At 51.7% G+C, this 20,030-nt stretch overlaps 1 protein-coding gene across 16 annotated transcripts in view; it reads left to right on the top strand.

The window, feature by feature from the left end:
- The window catches only part of CACNA1C (calcium channel, voltage-dependent, L type, alpha 1C subunit), a 528,989-nt gene that overhangs the window by 470,344 nt on the left and 38,615 nt on the right, over nucleotides 1-20,030 (top strand). For 8 of the 16 annotated variants that reach the window (XM_012732382.1, XM_012732378.1, XM_012732376.1 and 5 more), the window contains 5 exons: nucleotides 104-305; nucleotides 1,698-1,856; nucleotides 2,441-2,551; nucleotides 18,133-18,216; nucleotides 18,800-18,883. In XM_012732382.1, coding sequence (XP_012587836.1) covers nucleotides 104-305; nucleotides 1,698-1,856; nucleotides 2,441-2,551; nucleotides 18,133-18,216; nucleotides 18,800-18,883 — 640 coding nt within the window. The remainder of the gene's footprint in view (nucleotides 1-103; nucleotides 306-1,697; nucleotides 1,857-2,440; nucleotides 2,552-18,132; nucleotides 18,217-18,799; nucleotides 18,884-20,030) is intronic. The other 8 variants (XM_012732386.1, XM_012732385.1, XM_012732381.1 and 5 more) reach the window with 2 other exon arrangements.

The following is a 20,030-nucleotide window of genomic DNA, read 5'->3' as shown; positions in this document are numbered from 1 at the left end:
CCCCCATCCAGAACCCTGAGCAGAATCCCTGGGAGCAGCAGTGCCGTTCTCCTGCAGGGACACTGCTCCTCCAGCTCCCCCATGGGGCCTGTCTCCCCTCCAGGCTGCTGTACCGCTCCATCGACTCCCACACAGAGGACAAGGGCCCCATCTACAACTACCGTGTGGAGATCTCCATCTTCTTCATCATTTACATCATCATCATCGCCTTCTTCATGATGAACATCTTCGTGGGTTTCGTCATCGTCACCTTCCAGGAACAGGGAGAGCAGGAATACAAGAACTGTGAGCTGGACAAGAACCAGGTACCTTCCTAGGAAGGAGAGAAGCAAGGCAGGGGGTGGGGGAAGGGCACAGGAAGAGTGGCAGCAGCCAGAGCATCTGGCCCACCAGGAGGAGAGGCTGTCGTGGGGCAACACCCATGCAGACCCAAGATCACCCACCTGCTCCACAAGAATAGGATTTCATTCCTCTGGAGAGGCTGGGGCAAAAAAAAAAAAAATGCAAATCTCCGCAAATCCCGCAACTGGCGAATGTATTCTGTCAACTAGTCTGTTTTTAAGCATCTGTTTAAGGAGACTCCATGGCAGACTCAGTGTAGGGAGCCGGGGGTGGGGGGGAAGTCTCATGCCATATCTAGAAGCTGACACGGTTAAAATGTGCCCAGATGTGCTGGCACCACTGGCAAGGAAGGACACGAGGACAACGAAGGTCTGTTCATGAGGTGGGGGCAGGAAAGAGGCTGAAATAAGGACGACATAGAAATGCCCAGGGCCAGAACATAGTCTGCTCGCCACGACAAAGAGCTGGCAGCTCATACAGTGAGGAGTAAAACTGTGAGCGTGGGGTGGATGGTCAGCCACAGAGGTCAGTTCTCTATAGATTACTCCATGGGAAGAGTCTCTGGGAAGATATCCCCGCTTGTAGAGAGAAGCATGTCTCCCTTGCTCAGCTCTCCCCAGCTAAGCCAGCTGACCCCCTCACAGATTTGGAGGTCAACACCTTGGGTTTAAACGCAGCATTCTGGCTGCTGAATTGACTTTGAATGAGAAAAGAAGGAATAAATGTTGCCAATTAGTCCGTCTAGATGAGTGGTGACTAGACCCTGGGCTACTGTCGGGTTAATGGCAGTAGAAAATAGAACCGATCAGGTCTAGAGACAGGGTTTGGAGGCTGAGGGCTGGGGGAGGGGCTAGTGCCTCACTTGGGAGTATGGTCTCAGTGCCAGTGGGCCGGACTCCAGAACCAAGAATCTAGCTAGCCCGAGCTCTCAGTCCTTGGCCGTGAGCTATGCCTTCTGACCTCTGCGACGCTGGCACATGAGGAAGATTGATTGAGGGCAGGAAAGGAGGGCTGAGGAGAGAAGGGCCCGAGGAGAGACTGGAAGAAAACAGACATACTTGTCAAGTGCCAGGCGGTACCCCGGCGTTGCTGAGCTGGAAATAAAGGAGACTTGGGCCCGTCAACTATAGCCTAGACAAGGGTCTTCATTAAGGGAAGGAGAAAAAAAATGCTTAGTGTGTATATTGTATCTCATGTTGTAAAGAAACTAGAGCAGTAGATTGTTTTTCTGACTCCTCAAGGTCTCCCCCAGAGTCTGTAGTTTCATTTACTTCCCACCCTCTCTGCCATGTCCCCACTCGGCACGTCGGTAACTGGCCCCCACCTCTCCTCACCCCCACCCCAACCCCTCTCAGCGACAGTGCGTGGAATACGCCCTGAAGGCGCGGCCCCTGCGGAGGTACATCCCCAAGAACCAGCACCAGTACAAAGTGTGGTACGTGGTCAACTCCACCTACTTTGAGTACCTGATGTTTGTCCTCATCCTGCTCAACACCATCTGCTTGGCCATGCAGGTCAGTCCCGGGGGGCTGGTCCCCTGGTGCCTGTGGGGGGAGAAGCTATAGGAGGTAGAAAGGGGTGGGAGAGCTACACGGTCATCTCCAGTGATCACCTTCGTGTCGGCCCAGGGAGGGAGAAAGGACAGAAGAGCCTTCCTCTGCCCCCAACTGGAGAAAGTCAGAGGCTCGTGCCTGGGCCTTGAGGAAGGAGCCCACTGGACGCTGGGTGATGAAATGGAGAGAGTGGAGGGATGTGGCAAAGGGTGGGGGCGGTGGAAGTGTCGGTTATTGTCAGTGAGGCGCAGGCACGGAGGTGGGTTGTGCAGCCACCTGTCTTCAGGGAGATCAGCTGGCCGCTGCTCTCTCCAGTGCCAGAGTTTCCATAACGCGGTCATCATCAGTCAGAGAAGGAACACAGAACTCTGCCAACCTCTGTTTTCAGAGATGGCAGACAAGGAAAGAACTTGTAGGACTTTCTGAGTCTACCCAACTGCCCTGAGAGACATAGATGACCTTCCAGCGCTTGGCTGAGGGAAGTGAGGACGGGGAAGAGTTGGGACACCCCTGGCTCATTTTCATGGCATCTCCCCCCCCCTTAGCACTACGGTCAAAGCTGCCTGTTCAAAATCGCCATGAACATCCTCAACATGCTCTTCACTGGCCTCTTCACCGTGGAGATGATTCTGAAGCTCATTGCCTTCAAGCCCAAGGTAGGCCTCTGAATGAAACCTATGGTCCACAGGTGTCTGTGGGATGGAGAAGGGAAGGGAGAGCCTAGGAGAGTGAGGGGCAGAAGTCATCTGTGGGGGACCATCCCTCCTGCCAAGACACATGTTCCCTGAGCTAACGCAGGCCCACTCTTGAAACAGAATCTCAGCTTATGGTCTAGACTACGGCTGGGATGTACCACAAACAGGTTCTTCCAAGCCGACCCTCTCCTTCAAGGGGAACCAGGTGATGGTCCTTCTCTTGCTACTTCCCACCTTTTCTCTGGTGCCATCAGTCAGTTTTTCTAGGAGGGGGAAAAAACTACGCCTGCTGAACAGCAAACCAAACCTCTCCAAGCCCAGCCCCATCAGATCCTCTCGGGCCTGTGTTCCACCCTCCTCCCACTTCACTAGCTGCACGGACCAGCCTCATTGTGAAAAGCTCAGCCAGAGCTGCATTTGCTGGGGGCTCAGTGTCCAGCTCATGAGAACCCCCACCCTCAGAGACTCTCATAGCTTCCTTCCACCTTCCAGTACAGAAAGGGAAGCTATTCTCAAATGTTTATGCTTTGCTACTTCTAACAAGTTTCTAGAAAACAAGGTTGGGAGAGAAGATTAGAACCATGGGCTGAGTGAGGCAGCATAGGAAGGTGGAATTTCATGTCCCCTTGGGTGATCTGTGCCCTCCCTGGCCTACACATCCCATTATCCTGATAATGGAAGCGTGAGCTGACTTGAGCATGACCTTCCATCTTAGGCTTCTGAAGGTGGTTAAAATACCAGCACCAGCATCCACTGGCTGAGAGTCACAAAGCCGGGCAAGTCAGAGGGAGGGTTGACTCACAGCTAGTGTCTTCCCTGGTGACCACAACCCTCTGGTTGAACAGCAGGAAGAGCTGGATCTAAGAGACTCGTACAGCTACAGGCTTGAGAAAGCCCCTGCAGCTTTCCAAACCTTCTCTCTCTTCTCCCTCACTCCTTTACCCATTTTGGCAGCTGTAACACAGATCACCAGAAAGCAAAAAGGGAAAAAGCCCTTGGTGATATATTCTGTCTTGATTCCAAATTGCACTGGATCTGAAGTTAATTAAAGCAGGAGGGAACTCCTTGGCTGTTGGGTCCGTGTTTACTGACAACCTATCCATCATCTTCTTTGAATTAATACTCAACTAACATTTCTTAATCGCCTGCCATGTGTTACATAGACCCCATTGCATGGACTCCTCAAAACACCCCTGTCAGATAAGTAGACTTCTCCCTTTTAGGGAAGAGGGAACTGAAGCTCAAAACAACTAAGTATAATATTACTTATCCCACAACTAAGTGGCAGCACTGGGACTAGATTCTGGCACCTCTGACTTGATCATCACTGTGTGAGCTGTGAGCAGTCGTCTTTCCACATCAGATGACCTGCTGGGTGCTTTTTAGAAAGAGGGAAACAGCCTTTGAGGGATTTCAAAGATAAGTCAGTGGTCATTTCTTCCTGTTACTCAAAGGAAGCCTAAGGGTCTTGGTGAATTCTCAGAGAATAAGACTCCTAATAAAGTTATCTAGTGTAATAATATTTTCCTCCCTCCTCTGAGGCAGCAAATATACCCTTTTTGCTTTCCCTTCCCAGTGCCATTAAGGGTCGTGAGTTTTTTCCTGGTCTAGAAAGGGCTGTTGAATGTCCCCGGCTGCCTGGCCTGCCCTCCTTCCATCCATGTATGGCCCATTCCAGGCCAGGTGGCGCAGAGCTGCTGACAAGCTCACAGCCCACAGCAGCACGACCTGGTGAGTCTGAGAATGCAGAGCCCTTGCCAGTTTTAGCTTCAGTCTCAGATGACAACCTCTGGTAGGGAAACTGGCTGCATTTCCACCTTGCTTTGTGAGACATATGGTTTAAATATTACAGATCTTTGAGTCATCCCACAGTTGACTCAGACGTGTTTCTGATGATATCTGATGCAGTCCACAGAGCCCTACAGTGGACTTGGTGAATCACACCTCACGAGCTCAAGGGATGTACCCCCAGAAGCAGAGGAAACTGACACAGGCATGGGCCTCAGCTGGAAAGACCCTCTGGTCCTGATTCCTACAGATCAAGGAGCCAGCCAGTTTCCCTGGAAGTAACTAGCAGGGAGGGTCTGGAACAGGAAGTGCCCTAGTTTTCTATAGTGAGAAAACTGGGTAAACTAAGAGAGCCATTTCCCAAAGAAAGATGACAGCCGTGTCATCTTTCACTCATGCCTATGCATTTCACACATGCCAGGGCCAATCAGTGGTGTGAGGAGAAAGGAAAATGGATTTTTTTTTTTTTTACTTCCTTTTTTTGGGGTTTTTGGCAGGAAGGGGTCATGGTCAGCACGTCTGGCAGGCCAAAGAAGCTGACTAGTTGGGAGGAAAATTGAGGAGAATAGGATTCCCAGGACTTCCTTCAAGCTCTGTACTCCTTTAAGGAATAGATTCAAGGAATAGCATCCCTAAAAGATTTTGGGGGCTTGCTGGTGGTGCAAGGGGTTAAAGAGCAGCATTGCAAAACTATCTACAGCCACCACAGCATGAGTTCCATACCCAGCCAAGGTGCTGACCCACATGGCGCAGCAGACCTCTCCTGACCCGCCCACTACTCCCCTCAGCAGTGGATTTCCATAGATCCGCCTGTTCTACTCCCTAGTCTGTCTCTGGTGAATCCTCTCATCCCCATACCTCTGGCCTACACCCCAGGTTTTGTATGCATAAAAAAATCATTTTTAAAAACAAAAACTAAAACAGAACTAACTGGCTGGATGTAGGCCAGGAACCAGTAGCTTCTAACAGGGCCCCAAAATTCTGCTAACACCTTTGGTTCGCCAGCATACCTATCTGGTATAATGTTTGCATTTGTATTAGCTGAGAGGGGCAGGTAGGCAGCAAGGTTTTCATAGAAAGCCTACCTCTCAGGCATAGCCACAGAAAGTTATCGTAAGCTACCTCTGCTCAACTTTTCTGTCGTGGCTCTGTGATCAGCTTGCTTTTTTGTCTTCATGAGGTCCCTGAGTTCTTCGTTTCTATCATCTCTCCTTGCTACTCCGTGCAAAGTGAATTTACTCAAGTAAATCTCTGTTCTGTCTCCAACTGCCCCACTCCTTAAATCCAAGTTCCCACACATGCAAATCAGGGGGAAGTGTACGTCACTGTAGAACTATGCAGTCTTCCACCCAAACCTCAGAGATCTGTGGTGGTCTGAAGTGTTGGGTAGATGATAGCAGTGTTGACCTGAATAACTAGTCCCTGGCCAGAGCGACTGTCCTCCCTAGAAGCAGGTGAACAGCCTAGAGATAACCAGGTGGCAACTGGGTCCTACATGGTGATGCAGGACCAAGGTTGTCAGCATGAAAATATTTTGGTTAGAAGGTTCCTAAATAGTTGTTCCCCATCACAAACTGAAATTGATCAGGCAAAACCAAAAATTGTTGTAAGATACTCTTTATAATAAACCCTGAAAAATATCCTAAGGGCCTTAGTAAGTCTAAAGAAACCATGAAAGATCTCTACAGAGAGAAGTATAAAATTTTATAGAAAGGAATTCAGGAAAACTTAGTAAATGGAGCAATATATCGTGTTCATGAATTGGAAATCTCAATATTACAAAGATGTCACTTCTCCCCAAACTGATCCATAATTTCATACAACCCCAACAAAATGTCCAAAGAGAACTTAGTTGACTTAAGGGAGAATGGCAGGAGAGAGGGGTCACCCAGCAAGTCTTTAGTGGCCAACAGGGTGATGCTGGGTGGTCCCAAGGCATCAACCCATTTCAGTGGCTCGCTCAGACATCGTCATAGAGAGGGACAAGAGTCTGGTTCCAAAAGCAGAGCCCGTCACAGATGTCCCAGAGTCAGCGGCAGCTTGAGTGCCAGGCTGGGAGGTGATGTCACCTAGTTGCCTAGGATTCCCTGTTTGTTGACCATGACTCAGCAGGACAAGGGTCCAACAGCTTCTCCTCCTCAGCAGAGGGCAGGCTGCCAAGAAGATGGAAGTTAATCCAGGGAAAGATTCCTAACCACCCCCAACCCCTTATGGTCGTGGGGGTGAAAAAGCAGGAGCTGCCCTTTCTGAGATTTACCTCACCCCCCTTCACTGCTGCCTGCTCTGGGAGTAGCCAGTACTCACTGCCCCTTAGTCCCTCCCAAAGGGAGGGAGGACGCAACCCTGGCCTTCCTCTGTGGTCAGAGACTTGGCAACCTCCCTTATCAGCTTTCTCCCAGCCCGAGAATAGTCCAGAGAGGTGGGTAGATCCCCAGTGAAAGCACTCATTGACCCGTCTGGTCCCCGACTTTCTTGAACAAGAGGTGACAGAAGCCTCAGGCTCACTTTCATGTTTCAAATTAGGGCCCAGAGACCCTGCAGACCTAAGGGATGAAGTGATGTCTCCAGAACAGCACTTTCTTGCAGAACTTGTTGCACATGAAAAATGTTCCGTACACTCTGTCTTCAATAAATAAATGAGATTCCTGTGATGTGTGCCACTGAGGAACTGAGTTTTAAATTCTGTTTCTCCTGAGGAATTTGATGTATATAAACCCATGTTTCCGGGGCTGATGTCTGGGGCCGTGTGACTCTGAATTGTTTCTTTCCCGAGACATCCAGGTTCTGGGACCCTCTGTCCTCAGTCTTGCCTTCTTCAGATGGTTTACTTTGTCTTCTTTCTCCATCTGCTATTAACATCTAGAATCAGCACTTGCCCTTTTCTGTGACTAATGCAACCCAGCGTCAGTCTTCACAAGTTTCGAGCCTCACCCTTCACCATCCTCTCTTTCTCTGTCTCTAGCACTTGCTATTCTTCATATTGCTTATTTCATGAACTCTCTGCCTATACGCTGTTTGGTTAGTGTTTTGCTGCAAACTAAAGGTTACCAACAATCCAATAAAAACTATGAGCACCTGACATAGCAGCAGTGTGCCCAGCACCAAGGGACACAAAGGTGGTGACAAGCAGACTGGGCCAGACTTGCTCAGTTTGCCTTTTTAAGAACAGACCTGCCTGGATTTGCCCATTCGTGAGTCTGGGAAATCCCCGGTTTGCCATCTCATTCATCACAGGATGAACTACTGTTTTGATTGATATGCATGTTCCTACTTAAAAAGAAGCAATAAGTAAACATATTTGCCCATTTTCATATGAATCCCTACATTGAAAGGCAGTAGCATGCAGAGGAAAGAAGGAAAAGAGTCATATGTTAAAGGCCTATAAAGAATCAGGCATTACACTAGTCATTTTCCACTGATTATCTCAATTAATTTGTAAGACCGGTATTTTTATCTTTTGGAAACTGAAGGTTAGGATAAAATTTCAGCAGTGTATTCAAGATGACAGAACTAGTTTTTTTGGTGTTGGTTTGGGGGATTTTAATGCAGATTTAGGTGATTCAAAAGCCAAGCTCTTTCCACTATACGCTCCACTGAAACACATGTAAACATGCTGAGTTATTGCTTTGCTCTTAGTGGGTCCTCAGCAAATGCCTGAGCAACTCAGAGACAAAATCAAAGCAAATCATTCCCAGGTTACAACCCTGTGGAAGCTAATACAGCACTCCTTTCCTGTGAAGCCCCTCATTTACTCAGTCTGGGTTTGGTCCTTATGTTCCCTGGGTTGGTTTGGATCTTCTGAATTTCCTTTCCCAGTCTGGAGTGACATGTATTTTCAGGAAAAGTCACTTCAGAGGTGGACTCAGGAAAGTGAAACAGTAGCCTTATGTGCACACACACACACATATACATGCATGCACCCAGCCCAAGTCCTCACCATGGGAAAACTTGTGAGTTGTGGAGACAGAAATTAGATTGTTGGATTCCTTGAGGCAGGAACTGTTTTATATGCATTTTAGTGTCCCATGAGGGGCATTCAATGAAAGTTAAATGCATGCACACATGTATGAATGAATGAGAATTTCAGATCCGGAGAACAAGGAAAAAAGTCAGAATATTACTGTCAGAAAACACCATTAATGTCATTGATCTTTAATCAATGCAGAAATATCTACTTGTGTCTGCTTTCTACCACAAGAAAGCCCCTATTTCTACAGGCAGCCCTGTTGGGAATCCTCCTTTATATTGAACTGAATGTTCCTCTCTGTGAATTCCACTTGGAACTCTATGAGTTCCATCTTTTCTTGCTACAAATAGTTATTGAGTACAGGTGATTGTGCTGAGATGGTGCTGTCTTTCCAGGGCTCACAGGACGATGCAGGAGATGCCATTAAGCAAGCAGGGCAAGGGCCATGCTGGGGGGAGTAGACCCCCACAGGAAAGAGCCACCTGTTTCAGATTAGGTGGCCTGGAATATGAGGGTTAAACCGATCCCTGGAGATTGAAGAAGAGCATTTCAGGCAGAGGGAATTGTAAAGGCCCTGGAGCAGGAGCAAAGTGGACTTGTTCTGAGGACTGAGAACGATGAGGGAGGAGCAGGCCTGGGCAGAGCCAGAGCACACAAGCCCTTCGGGACATGGAGTGGGTAGATTTGCCCTGACGGCCCTCAGAGGATTCTGTCATCTGGGTCAGCACACCGACTGCCAGTGAAGAATGGAGTGGTGTGAGGCAAGCGAGGGGCCCTCAGAACATGTTTCTGGAAGCACAGGTGTTAGAGTAGGGTTGGGAAGAGATAGGCAGACTCACGACATTATCTGATGCCGATGTGGACGAGGGCGAGGGGGAGGAATCAAGCCTCACTATGGGCAGTCTGAGCAAGACTGTCTCTTGCCCGTCTTTCTGTCCCCCCAGATGCTAACACAGCAGTGCCTACACATGCCAGGTGCTCTATAAGGTCTCTGTAGTGAGAACACAGGTGGGCGCCCTCCTCACAAGATTGATTCCTGTTGCTGGATTACAAGCCCTAAACCCTCCGAGGCATCCTCTACCCACTCTATCCAGGAACAGGCCTGAGAGGGAGGAAAACAGTTACCAGATGGCAAAGAGGTCACAGGGTCTAACTCCACCACCAGATTAGGGAAATCTGCCTGAGTGCACTCAGCTTTCTTCAGTGCTGGGCTTGGAGTTGCTGATGTGTGATGAGCTGTGAGACTGCCCATCAGAACTCGGAGTAAAATCCTGAGATTCGACACTTGCAACTTTATTGGAGGTCCAGCCCCTGTTTTCTAGTTTGGTTTCTTGGGCGCTTGTTTGTTTTGCTTGTTTGTTTGCTTTGTAACGCCAATTGGCATCTCACAGCGCTTATGTTCCATGGAGCTGTCTTGGAAATCTGACCCAGGCGGTTAAAAAAAAGTACTTTTCGGATTTAGTTGGGGGGGTGGGGGGACCAAGGATGTCCTACCGTAGGAGGGGCAGTTCTGCCTGACAATGAGTTCTCATGTGTCCAAAGGCAAATTCAAGGGAGTTTATCTGAGGAACCCTCAGGGGATGTTGAGTGAAAGGCAAATTTGGGGGAGTTTATCTGAGGAACCCTCAGGGGATGTTGAGTGAAAGTCAAATTCAGGGGTGTTTATCTGAGGAACCTTCAGGGGATGTTGAGTGGGCCCTGGGCCTCTCCACCTTTAGTGACTGGTGAATGGGCCAAGGGTCAGTATAGGGAAAAGCACCATAGACACATGAAGTTCTCTTGGACTGAATGACTTTCTACTTCCTCGCCTCCTGCAAAATTCAACTTTAAAAACATTAAGAGCAAACAAGACTTCTTTAGGGAAAAATTGTTTGGAAACCCAGGCATTCTTTTAGGCCAGTGGTTTTCAATCCTTTAAGAGCCAAAATTCCCTTTTTATAACAAATATTTTGTCATACCTCTTGAATTTCCCTTAAATAAAATTCAGAGGAAAACTAAATCTCCCTGCATAGAAATTTCACATCTGTGCACATCATGTAAGCAGCAGATAGATTGTGCCTACCTATAATACATATCTTAAACTATAATGGAGTGGGAAGTCTGTGTTCTGTGTTGAACACAGAAGCAGCAATTTTAAAAAATAACAGAGTATGTATAAAATATCAGAATAAAAAGCTAAGTTATGACCAGCGAGCCTTATTTCATGTGGCATCCTACTGAAATGTCTGTGATAAATTCTAGTGGACATCACACTTCTTCCCTGGACAAAAGTGACAGGAGTCCTTCCACCCAAGGCCAGTTTTGCCTCTAAATGAAAAGGCGGGTCCCCTGTGCAGGTCCCCAGAACACCCCTAGGGGGCAGTACCACCCCCCACAGCTGCCCTGGGCTGTGGTCTGACTTTCTTCACCCTTATTTAATGGATTTGAATCCTCTATCCAAACTACGAAGAACCAACCGGCGTGTCTCCGCCATCAGTGACCACCAGAAACTCCACCCAGTCACATTCAACGGCATAGAAAGGGCTGGAGGAGGAGGCGGCCAGGACACGACCAGGACGAGGGTCGGCACTGCTCCCCCTCCCCCATCAAGAGCAGGTGCTTCCTCGCTCCTGCCTGGTCTTAGCCGCCTGATGGGCAACTTAGCATTACCCTGATTGTTATTTATTTGTAGCATGCCCACAGGGTACCTGACTCCAGCAGACAGGCACAAATGGGCTTTGTCAGGAAGGGGCTCCCCACCCCGGCTCTTGTACCCCGGGATTTGCATATTGTTGCAACATTGTGACAGGTTTCTTTCCTGCTTGGCACTTGAGAGTTTAAAAGTCACTATGAATGATAAAAAATAATTATATGACTTGCATAAAGCCTTCGTGTGGGAAGGGTGGTGTTAGCTATTACATTTAATTATTTAATGTGGAAAATTATTCGCGCTGTGTAAAGCAGCCCAGTGGGAAAGTACACAGTGGCTCCTGTCTCCATCCCTGCCGCTGGGAGTAAAACCAGAACACACTGCGCCTGGGGAAGGGCGAGGGATCCCCAAATCTGCAAGGGCTGTGGTGTTAACGGGACCCACAGGGTGGGGGCTCTCCCTGTGCAGCCAGGAAGGCTGTGGGCAGTGCAGAAAAGCACCAGCGAGGCCAGGCGAGGGGCCCCAGCAGGCACCAGGCAGCAGAGGCCACAGCAGCAGCGACAGCCTGAAAAATGCCCAGCAACCCTGCCCAGCAGGACAGGACCTTCTGCTTGGGCTCAGCCGGCTCACAACCCTCTGCAGGTGCACGCTCGTGTTGTTCCTTCCAGAGGAGCAAACAGGTGTGGGGTGTGCCTGCACAACCTCAAGCTCATCTCTGAATGGTCCCCACTAAAAGCATGCAGGCTGTTTCCAGTGATGGCAGCTGGGTCATGCGTGACCATTCTCGAAGGGAGGCAGGTTCGGCTGTTAGGCCAGGAAGGGCGCCAGGCTGACTAGGTCAGGTCTGGGCTTAGAAGACTCTCCCGCCAGGGGAATCCAAGGCAGGCAGACCTCAGGGGCTGTGCCAGGTCCAAGTTCACTCCCAGAACAAAGTCACGGGCTGCGGTCCTTGCTGACACACCCCTCGCTGCCTCCTCCCTCAAAGGGCGCAGTGTGGTGTCCACTGGAATTCAAGTGGCTGGAATACTGTGCTGTGTCTGCCTGGCCTTGGTCCCCCAGGGGACGCAGCGACTCAACCCCTCAGTTCTGGAGGAGCCCTCGGGGGTCATCTCTCTCCCAGCATGAGCAGCATGAAGCAGCTGTGGGGTTCTGCAGCCCACCAGCTGCTCTCTGAGACAGAGAAGGACCCTCCTGACCTTAGCCAGACACCACAGGTTCCATCTGCTCCCCAGAGAGGCGGGAACTTGAGCATCAGATCCGATGGTGCTTGCATGCCTGCACTTCCCATCGTCCCTGGCAACTAGTGCTCGTTACACGTGGAGAGAGGAAGAGTGAATGAATGAATAAAAGAATGAGGTCTTGGAAGCTTTGCTGGGGAGAAAAAGCTTACCGCCAAAGTTTAATTCCAAAGAAGAATCCAAACCGAAGGTGTCTGGTTCAAAGCGTGCGTTTCTCTGACAATTAAGAGAGCATCTGCAGAACCACACCCCCCCCCAGGGGGGTCTCACCAGAGACCCCCTAGCCCCATGCCGGGCACGCTCCTGCCCTGCCCCTTGCTCCACTGTCCCAGCCGTGGGTACCCTCCACAGGCGCGAGGCCTGAGGCACACAGAGCCCTCCCCGCCTGCGGGCTGCCGGGGGCCGGGAGCAGCTGTGAGCGCCAGTTCTGCCTTCTCCATTAGACGCCGCTAATTTCCATGATTACTGCTATGTCTAAATGACATCCTAATGTAATGCAATTTATATTATCTCTGCTTGGTGTCCGTTACCATCGCGTCCCATGATGTTCCATGGACTCGGCTCTTCAGGGCACGCTGAGCTACCACTGCTGCCGATGCCAGCTGCCTTCACTGCCCACCCCCGGTTCTGGTCACCCCACAAGGCCCAGTTCCGTGACCAAGAAAGACCAGTGACCCCAGCAGCAGGGCCCGCCTGCCCCACCCAGCAGCACCTCTTCTCAGCACCTGCCTCCTGTGCTTCTCTCAGGTGCTCACTCACTCACTCAGGGCAGCGCACTCTTGCCCTTTCCAGGGCCCCGCCCAGCTGAGCACCAGCCAGGGGTGTTCCCTGCCTCCCACTCCCGAGTGGCCTCGGCCACTGCAACCTCAGCACTGATGCAGCCGTCTTGTCTTGAGTGGCGGTCACCTCAGAGGCACGGGGCCACCCGGGAGCCGTCACCCGCCGGCCTGGGCCTCCTCTCACTGCACACTCACCGCGCTCCCTCTCTCTGCCCCTTTCCTCTGCCCGTTATGTCCCCCCACTTTGCACCATCCACTCGCCCTCCTGTCTGCTCTCTTTGGCCCCTTCCTGGCCAGCGCCCTCTCTGCCTTCTTCTCACGTGACCTGTAACTTCACACTCCTCTGCCTCCATCTTGAGGTAGCCAGGCCCTCCCCACATGCTCCTTCCCCTCATCTCTCCCCGGCTGTTCAGCGGCTCCGCTTCTGACCTCAGCCCCGTCTCCCTGACACTGCCTTGTCTGCTTTCCTGGCGTGTCCTTGGAAGGGAAGTGCTCCCCTGACCGGCTGAGGTCAGTGCCCCTTCAGGCCGGGGAGAGCCTCACGGTCGCCTCCTCCTCCGTCTTCCTTTGCTTCATTCTTGCTGCTGGACCCACTGGAGGCAGATAATGAGGATGAGCAGGAAGGAATAGAGGAGAAAGCAGGTAGACGGACCGTGGCAGTGAAGATCACTTCTGTCTCAAGTTGCTAAGAAAACAGCACAATCCCAGAGGTGTGCAGACTTTCTTGTGGATTCCTTCTTGTCACCTAAACTTCTGTTGACTCAGGGAGACAGGGAAGACACCTCTGGCCTGGGCAGAGAGTTGCTGCGAATCCAGAATGGAAGGGCGAGGGCAGGCCTGCACGCTGCGCTTCGGGTGGGAGGCAGGGGGGGGGCCCAGCGGGACGCCCTCTTCTCTCCGCCCAGCCTCCCAGAGAGGCAGCTGGGTCCTCCTGGTAGGAAAAGTGGTTCCTAAGGGCCCGGCAGTTCATTGTGGTCATGAACCAGAGTCCGGTGACGTTTAGCCAGGACAGCTCGGTTTGTCACCAGTCTCAAAATAGTGCCAACCGCATGTCAGCCAAGACTCTCCACATAGTCCCATCTGTGGCTCCAGATGGGCAGAAAGGCCTTAGACAGACAGAAGGTGGGCTGCCGGTTCCAGGCCTCCAGCTTCTCCCTTTTTCCTTCCACACACCTGGGCTTTGCTTTCCCCTCAGCTCAAATGCACCCCCAAGACAAGCCTGTGGGGCCTGTTGAGCCAGCCGAGAGGCCCATCCGTCTAGTTCACCACGACAGCAGATAATATTCATTTAGAGTTTACTTCTGATCACGTCTAAGTTCTTTACGTGTCTCGTCTCACTTAATCCTCACCATAGTCCTGTGGTTACACCACTTTACAGGTGGGAAACTGAGGCACAGAGACATAAGTTATTTGCCCAAGGCCCCCCAGCTAGTGGGTGCATGAGGTAGGCCTGACGCCGAACTCCCAGCCATGCTGGTCTCCGCTGCGCTACCTCTCCGTTCTGGAAAAGGTCCAGCCATGAAGCTGAATGAGGGCACAGATCACCCCGAAGAGGAAAATCCAGAATGCTCATGTATGCAGGATGCATCAGCTGATGCTTTTGCGGCAGTTTTTCCTTCCTACTAATGACTTGCTGAAGCTAAACCTGCATGTACTACGTTTTCTCAGCCCAAGTCAGACAGCGAGGGGTGGAGGAGCAGGGCATAAGCCACCGCAAGTCCCAGGGTAACGGCCCGTCAACCGTAGGCAGCATCCAAGATGCCAGAGCCTGGGAACTGAGGAAAGGAAAGCCGCTAACTGTAGGGCTTCAGGGTGGCCAGGGACAGGCTTCCAGCCCTGCAAACGCCAGCTGACGAAAGGCCAGCCCTGCTGGACTCTGAGGAGCTGGGCAGGAAGAGGTTTGGTGCCCCATTCCAGCAGGTCAGGAGAGCCCTTTCCCTGGGCCTGGCTTCTACCGACCCTGCTTCTACCTGCCCTCAGGGAAAGGAGTAGCGAGTATCACCTCTGAGTCAGCTCCATCTCAGCAGAGAAAAAGCCTAAGGTTTTCCCCACCCTTCTGTTATCACACCCACAGCACCTTCATCATCAGTGGTTTCCAACCAATGAGGAGGTGGGCAAAAATTGGGGTGGGGGAGCCTGAGCTAAGGCGGGCGGGGATGAGAAAGCCCTAAACTCTTGTTCTCCAGAGTGCAGGGTAAGAATACGCCCCCGGCCCACCCCCTCAGGGATCTAACCCGACCCCCTGGAAACCATGTTGACTTAAATGACTGACAGGAGCCCTGCCGCTGAGGAAGGCTGGGCTCTGCAGTCAGTGGGAGGAGGGCTGTCTGCCGAGAGGCAGAGACGCGGCGGGAGGCCCGGTTGCTGGGTCTGAAACTGGAGAATGGATGGGTGATGGGGTTCATGGGACGGGGGGTAGGGGGACGACAGGGTGGCCAGTTGCCTCCTAAGGGACCCTGTCACCCCACTCAGGCCCCGCAGCTCTGCTCGCCTCAGTGCAGATCCACGCAAGCCCTGGACAGCAGGAACTGGCTGGTTTCGGCCACCAGCGGAGGCCCTGGCACTGGGCACAGCAGCTGCTGGCCCCAGGGCAGAGAAGTCAAGCAAAAGCCTCCCAGAGCACAAGCAGGTGGGGCAGGCCCAGGCGGGAGGCAGCTGTCTTGGGCTGTCCCTTCCGCCGGGAAAAAATCCGGGGAGAAAAGTGGCCAGTGACGGCCAACTGCGAGGCTGACAGGGTCCCTTTGGGCCTGACCCTTCCCCAGTGCGCTCCACTGACTAACCGTGTGTGTTTCTCTCGGCCTTTCCCGTTCTTTTCTCTCAGAGGTGTTGCCAACCAAGGCCAACTTACCCATTTTGTTCCAGGCCTCTCTGCTGGGCGGACGACCCCAGCCCGCATTCCTCTCTTCAGCACAGCGCCCTGCCACCTTCCTGTCTCCCCCTGCCCCCACACCCAACTAACGTTTCTTTCCCACGTTTTCTAGGTGAGGCGCGGAGTGTTCCTGAACTCTCTCTCTCTGGTTACGGTTTCTCTCCCTTCTCTTCCTTGAGCCCCTCCCCTGCCCCTCTTCTGAATTTACTTTACCCCCAGAGATGATATTGCTACCTAGAGCTTATTATTCCCCTAGTGGTTTTGCAAAAGCGAATTTAAAAACACACGTGGGTATACCGTTCCTTTGGGGTCTTCGCTCTCTCCCTCCCTGCTCTCTGCTCACACCGTGAATGGTATCTGAGAATCTGGGAGGGGATTGGCTGTTTCCTGCTCTAGCGTGTGACTCATGGGGCAGAACAGTCTCTCTCTCTCACTCTCTCTCTCTCTCTCTCTCTCTGCCTCTAAGACTCTGGCAACATTCAGAAAAATACTCTGGGAAGCCAACAAGAAAGTCATGACTGCAAGCTGACCCTCACCTGACCCGTGCCCTGGCCAAGCTCTCCTTTCCCCATCCTGGCCGTCCAGAGTCTCTGCTGTGGCATTTCTGTTCTCTTTTGGCAGAAAGGCCTGGGAACCGAGAGGCCCCGTTCCCTGTGACTTGACCTCCCACACTAAGAATAACAGCCTGGGACAGCATGTCTTGTGACCCTTCTGGAAAGAGGGCATGGATGGGAAGTGGGGAAGTGAGGGCAGCCTGCCAGGGCCAGGAGGAAATGAAAGGACAGACTCTTGACTCTTGGAGGAAAAAATAAAAAGAGACAGTTGGCAGCTTCCAAAGAACTGGGGAGAGGGATCTGGGAAACTCAGAGGATCCTTAGAAACTGTATCCTCGATTGCCAACCCTAGGACTCCATGTCCTGGAATCCTCCACTTAGAGAAGGGGGGACCTCTGGTCCTGTGGAGCAAATGTGACCCAGTCCCTGTCCCTTTGCAGAACTTTGCTTGAAAAACATACGAGGCAGATATCCTTTATGAAAGCAGACAAATGTCCTCAGTACAAGGCTCTCCCACTCCACTCTTAGGGTGACCGTCCTGTTCCTGAGTCCCTGAACTGCAAGTGGACATCCTGGGTGGTCAGAGAGCAGTAGCTCAGAGAGCCAGATGACCCTGACCCAAGAAACCCAACAAACCCGGCCTCTTTGTCGAGACTCCATCCACCCAGGACGCTGGGAATCCTCTGGGGACTCAAGGGCAGGCCATCCCCCTGGTTGACCAGTTGTCCAAGGGCCTCACTAAGTCTCTCTAAAGCCTTTGATCTCGTCCCTCCTCTGAATATGATGTAAACAAATAAAACCCACATGTACAAGCTCAAGTGAAGTCAGGACACTGATTGTCCCCTCCTGTGCCCAAATCTCGCTTCGGCATGTTCTGCCTTTCTGAAAAGCCAGAGTCTCCATCCCTCTACCCAGCCTACCCCGATCAATTCTGTTGTCGGGAAAAGGCTTTGACCACTTTATTCCCCTCGGGTGGCCATTGCACCTCATCAGGTCCTTATGACCAAATGATGTTGTTGGGAGGCGGACACCCCAGAAACCCAGTCCAGGACCACAGCCTCTACTTCCAAACTATTCGATGGACCTTGATTATGTCCCCCCTTCAGTAGGTAAAGTCCCTGCCAGGGCAGAGGTATCCCCAGAAGGCCCTGGGCATGTCCACCGCTGGAACCAAGTGGACACTACTCTGTAGGGTGTCCAGCCTATCGTAGAGATTGTCCATGATGTGGGGCTCTTATGATTGCTGCGCTCTGATGTGAGTCACCGCAGAGCCCAGATGACCTGGCCACCCACTGGGCCACACTGACTGCAGTTTTTTAATTCCCAACTCACCCACCAACCCCAACCCACCTGCCCCCCCCTTCTAAGCAGGCCCTCCAGAGGAGCCCAGCCACGCCCCTGCACCATCACCGCTGGCTCTGCCTGCCTCTGGTGGGTAGTAGAAAGGGCCTCTGTGCAGGAGGGTGGCGAGGTGAGTTGGATCTGGAGGAAAGGGCGCTGTGTGCCAAGGAAAGGCAGGGCAGGCGGGCTGGGCTAGCTGCCTCTCAGGCTCCCCCCCCCCAAAAAACTTCCTGGGCTCCTGGCCACGGTGAGGGCGTTTGGAACTCCGGCAGCGACACTGAGTGCCTGGACGGTATTTCTGATGGTGATGTTGCTCTGTTCTTGTCTGTCTAATATTCCTTTTTAATCCCCATCCTGCCTGCCCCTCCCTTATGTAGGGTTACTTTAGTGATCCCTGGAATGTTTTTGACTTCCTCATCGTAATTGGCAGCATAATTGACGTCATTCTCAGTGAAACTAATGTGAGTATGACCGCGCTTCCCAGGAACCGCCTCCCTGCTTCCTCTGCTTCCTGTTTCCCTCTCTCTCACTCTCTCTCTACCGCCTTTTATTTAGTTTTTTTTTTAATTTCCTGTTTTTACCCCACTCTAGTCATGCTTTTTATTGAACCTGCCGTCGTCCTGTGGGGGAAAAAAAGTGGGAGCTTCTCCTCCTTTTTTTCCATCGTCCCAGCTCTGCCCGCGGTGCTGGGCCCAGGAGCTCGGCGCCGAGCGAGGCGGTGGGCGCCGCCGGGCCTCCTGGGGTGGCCACGGCCCAGCTAACCTCTGACTAACCCAGCTTTTGTCAGGCCTCTCCACCCTGCGAAAACCAGGTTGCCCAGGTTTGAGCGCCAGAACAGTAGAGTGGTAAGAGTGTTTACTATGCCCGCGTAACCTCTTTCTTTTCTCATTTTTTTTCTCTTCTCTCCTTTCTTTCATGCTTTTTTTTTTTTTCATTTTTCCTCTTCCTTTTTGTTTTGTTTTTCTCCTTTGTTGTTGGTTTGTTTTTTTTCTCTCTCTCTCTCTTCTCTCTCTCCCTCTTCCTCGGCTTCTCTGCCCCATGCAGCACTATTTCTGTGATGCATGGAATACATTTGACGCCTTGATTGTTGTGGGTAGCATTGTTGATATAGCAATCACCGAGGTAAACGTAAGTACATGGCGTCTGTACCTAACCGTCTGTGCCTGCCTAACACTCATTTGTCTATCCCGTTCATTTGGTCCTGTTTTATTTTCTCCTCCGCACCTCTTTATATCCACTTAGTTGTTTTTATTTTGTTTGTTTTTTTTTATTTTTTTTAATTTATTTTCGGGGTTTTTTTTTTCATGTTGCTTTAGTTTGGATTTTTTATTATTTTGAACCTTTGGAACGAGTTAGGTCTCCCCTTTCCTTTTAAGTTTTGACTGCTGCATCTTTTTCTCTCTCCCTTTCAATCGGCCTGGCATGACTCACACTGTATAGGAGGAGACAGCTCTGGGTACCATGGAGTGAGAAAGCAAGAGGTGTTCACACCTCTGGGCAGCTGCTGCGGCGGGGACCCAAACCTCTGCTCACCCCACTCACCTCTACACCCCTGCATCTCCCCCTCTGGCCTTTCCACCCCCACAGCATCTGGAAAGGAGCTCTCTCTCTCAAAGCAGAACACCTGAGCCAAGGCCAGGCCCCAGGCCAGCCCATGACATTGACCTTGAGGGCTCCATCTTGATGTACTGGCAGCCTGTGCAGACAGCCCAGGCCTCCAGGCTCCAGGGGCAGGCGAGGAGAACTGGCCACAGTTAGACTCCTGCTTGGACCCCTCTTCTCTGGGGTGCTCAGGAGCCTGGAGACCCACCAAGCATGCTGCCAGGGGTCTTTCCTCCCAAGTGCTGTGGAAGCAGGGCTCTATGAGAGCAGCCCACTCCCACATGAACTTCGCAGAGAACTGTCTCCCGCACCTGCCGGCCCCTCCCCCAACCCCTCTCCACCCTGCCAGGCTCCCTGGCCTCAGACAGATGTCCAGCCCCTGCACTCCCAGGCCCCTGCGCCTGCTCCCAGAGTTGCCTCCTCCTCTACGGTTCCTACCAGTTCCTGCACAAGTCTTGTCATCTGGCATGTTTGAACCTTCTCTCTTTATCTTTAGGCAAGCCTTCTTGCGGTTAGTCTTAACATGTGTTGTTTAATTTTTGTCATTATTTATCCTCGTTAAGAGACTTGGTAACGTTTGCACAAACCTTTGATGCACTGAACCATTGAATAACAGCATGGAGCAGATGCTGTAGTTTTGATCTAAGATGTTTGAAACGACCCTGCCAGTCCC

The sequence above is a fragment of the Condylura cristata genome, unplaced genomic scaffold, assembly GCF_000260355.1.
Source record: "Condylura cristata isolate star-nosed mole 26May11 unplaced genomic scaffold, ConCri1.0 scaffold00034, whole genome shotgun sequence".
NCBI classification, from domain to species: Eukaryota; Metazoa; Chordata; class Mammalia; order Eulipotyphla; family Talpidae; genus Condylura; species Condylura cristata.
The sequence above is the reverse complement of the archived record's forward strand: the minus strand, read 5'-3'. Positions and strand labels throughout refer to the sequence as shown.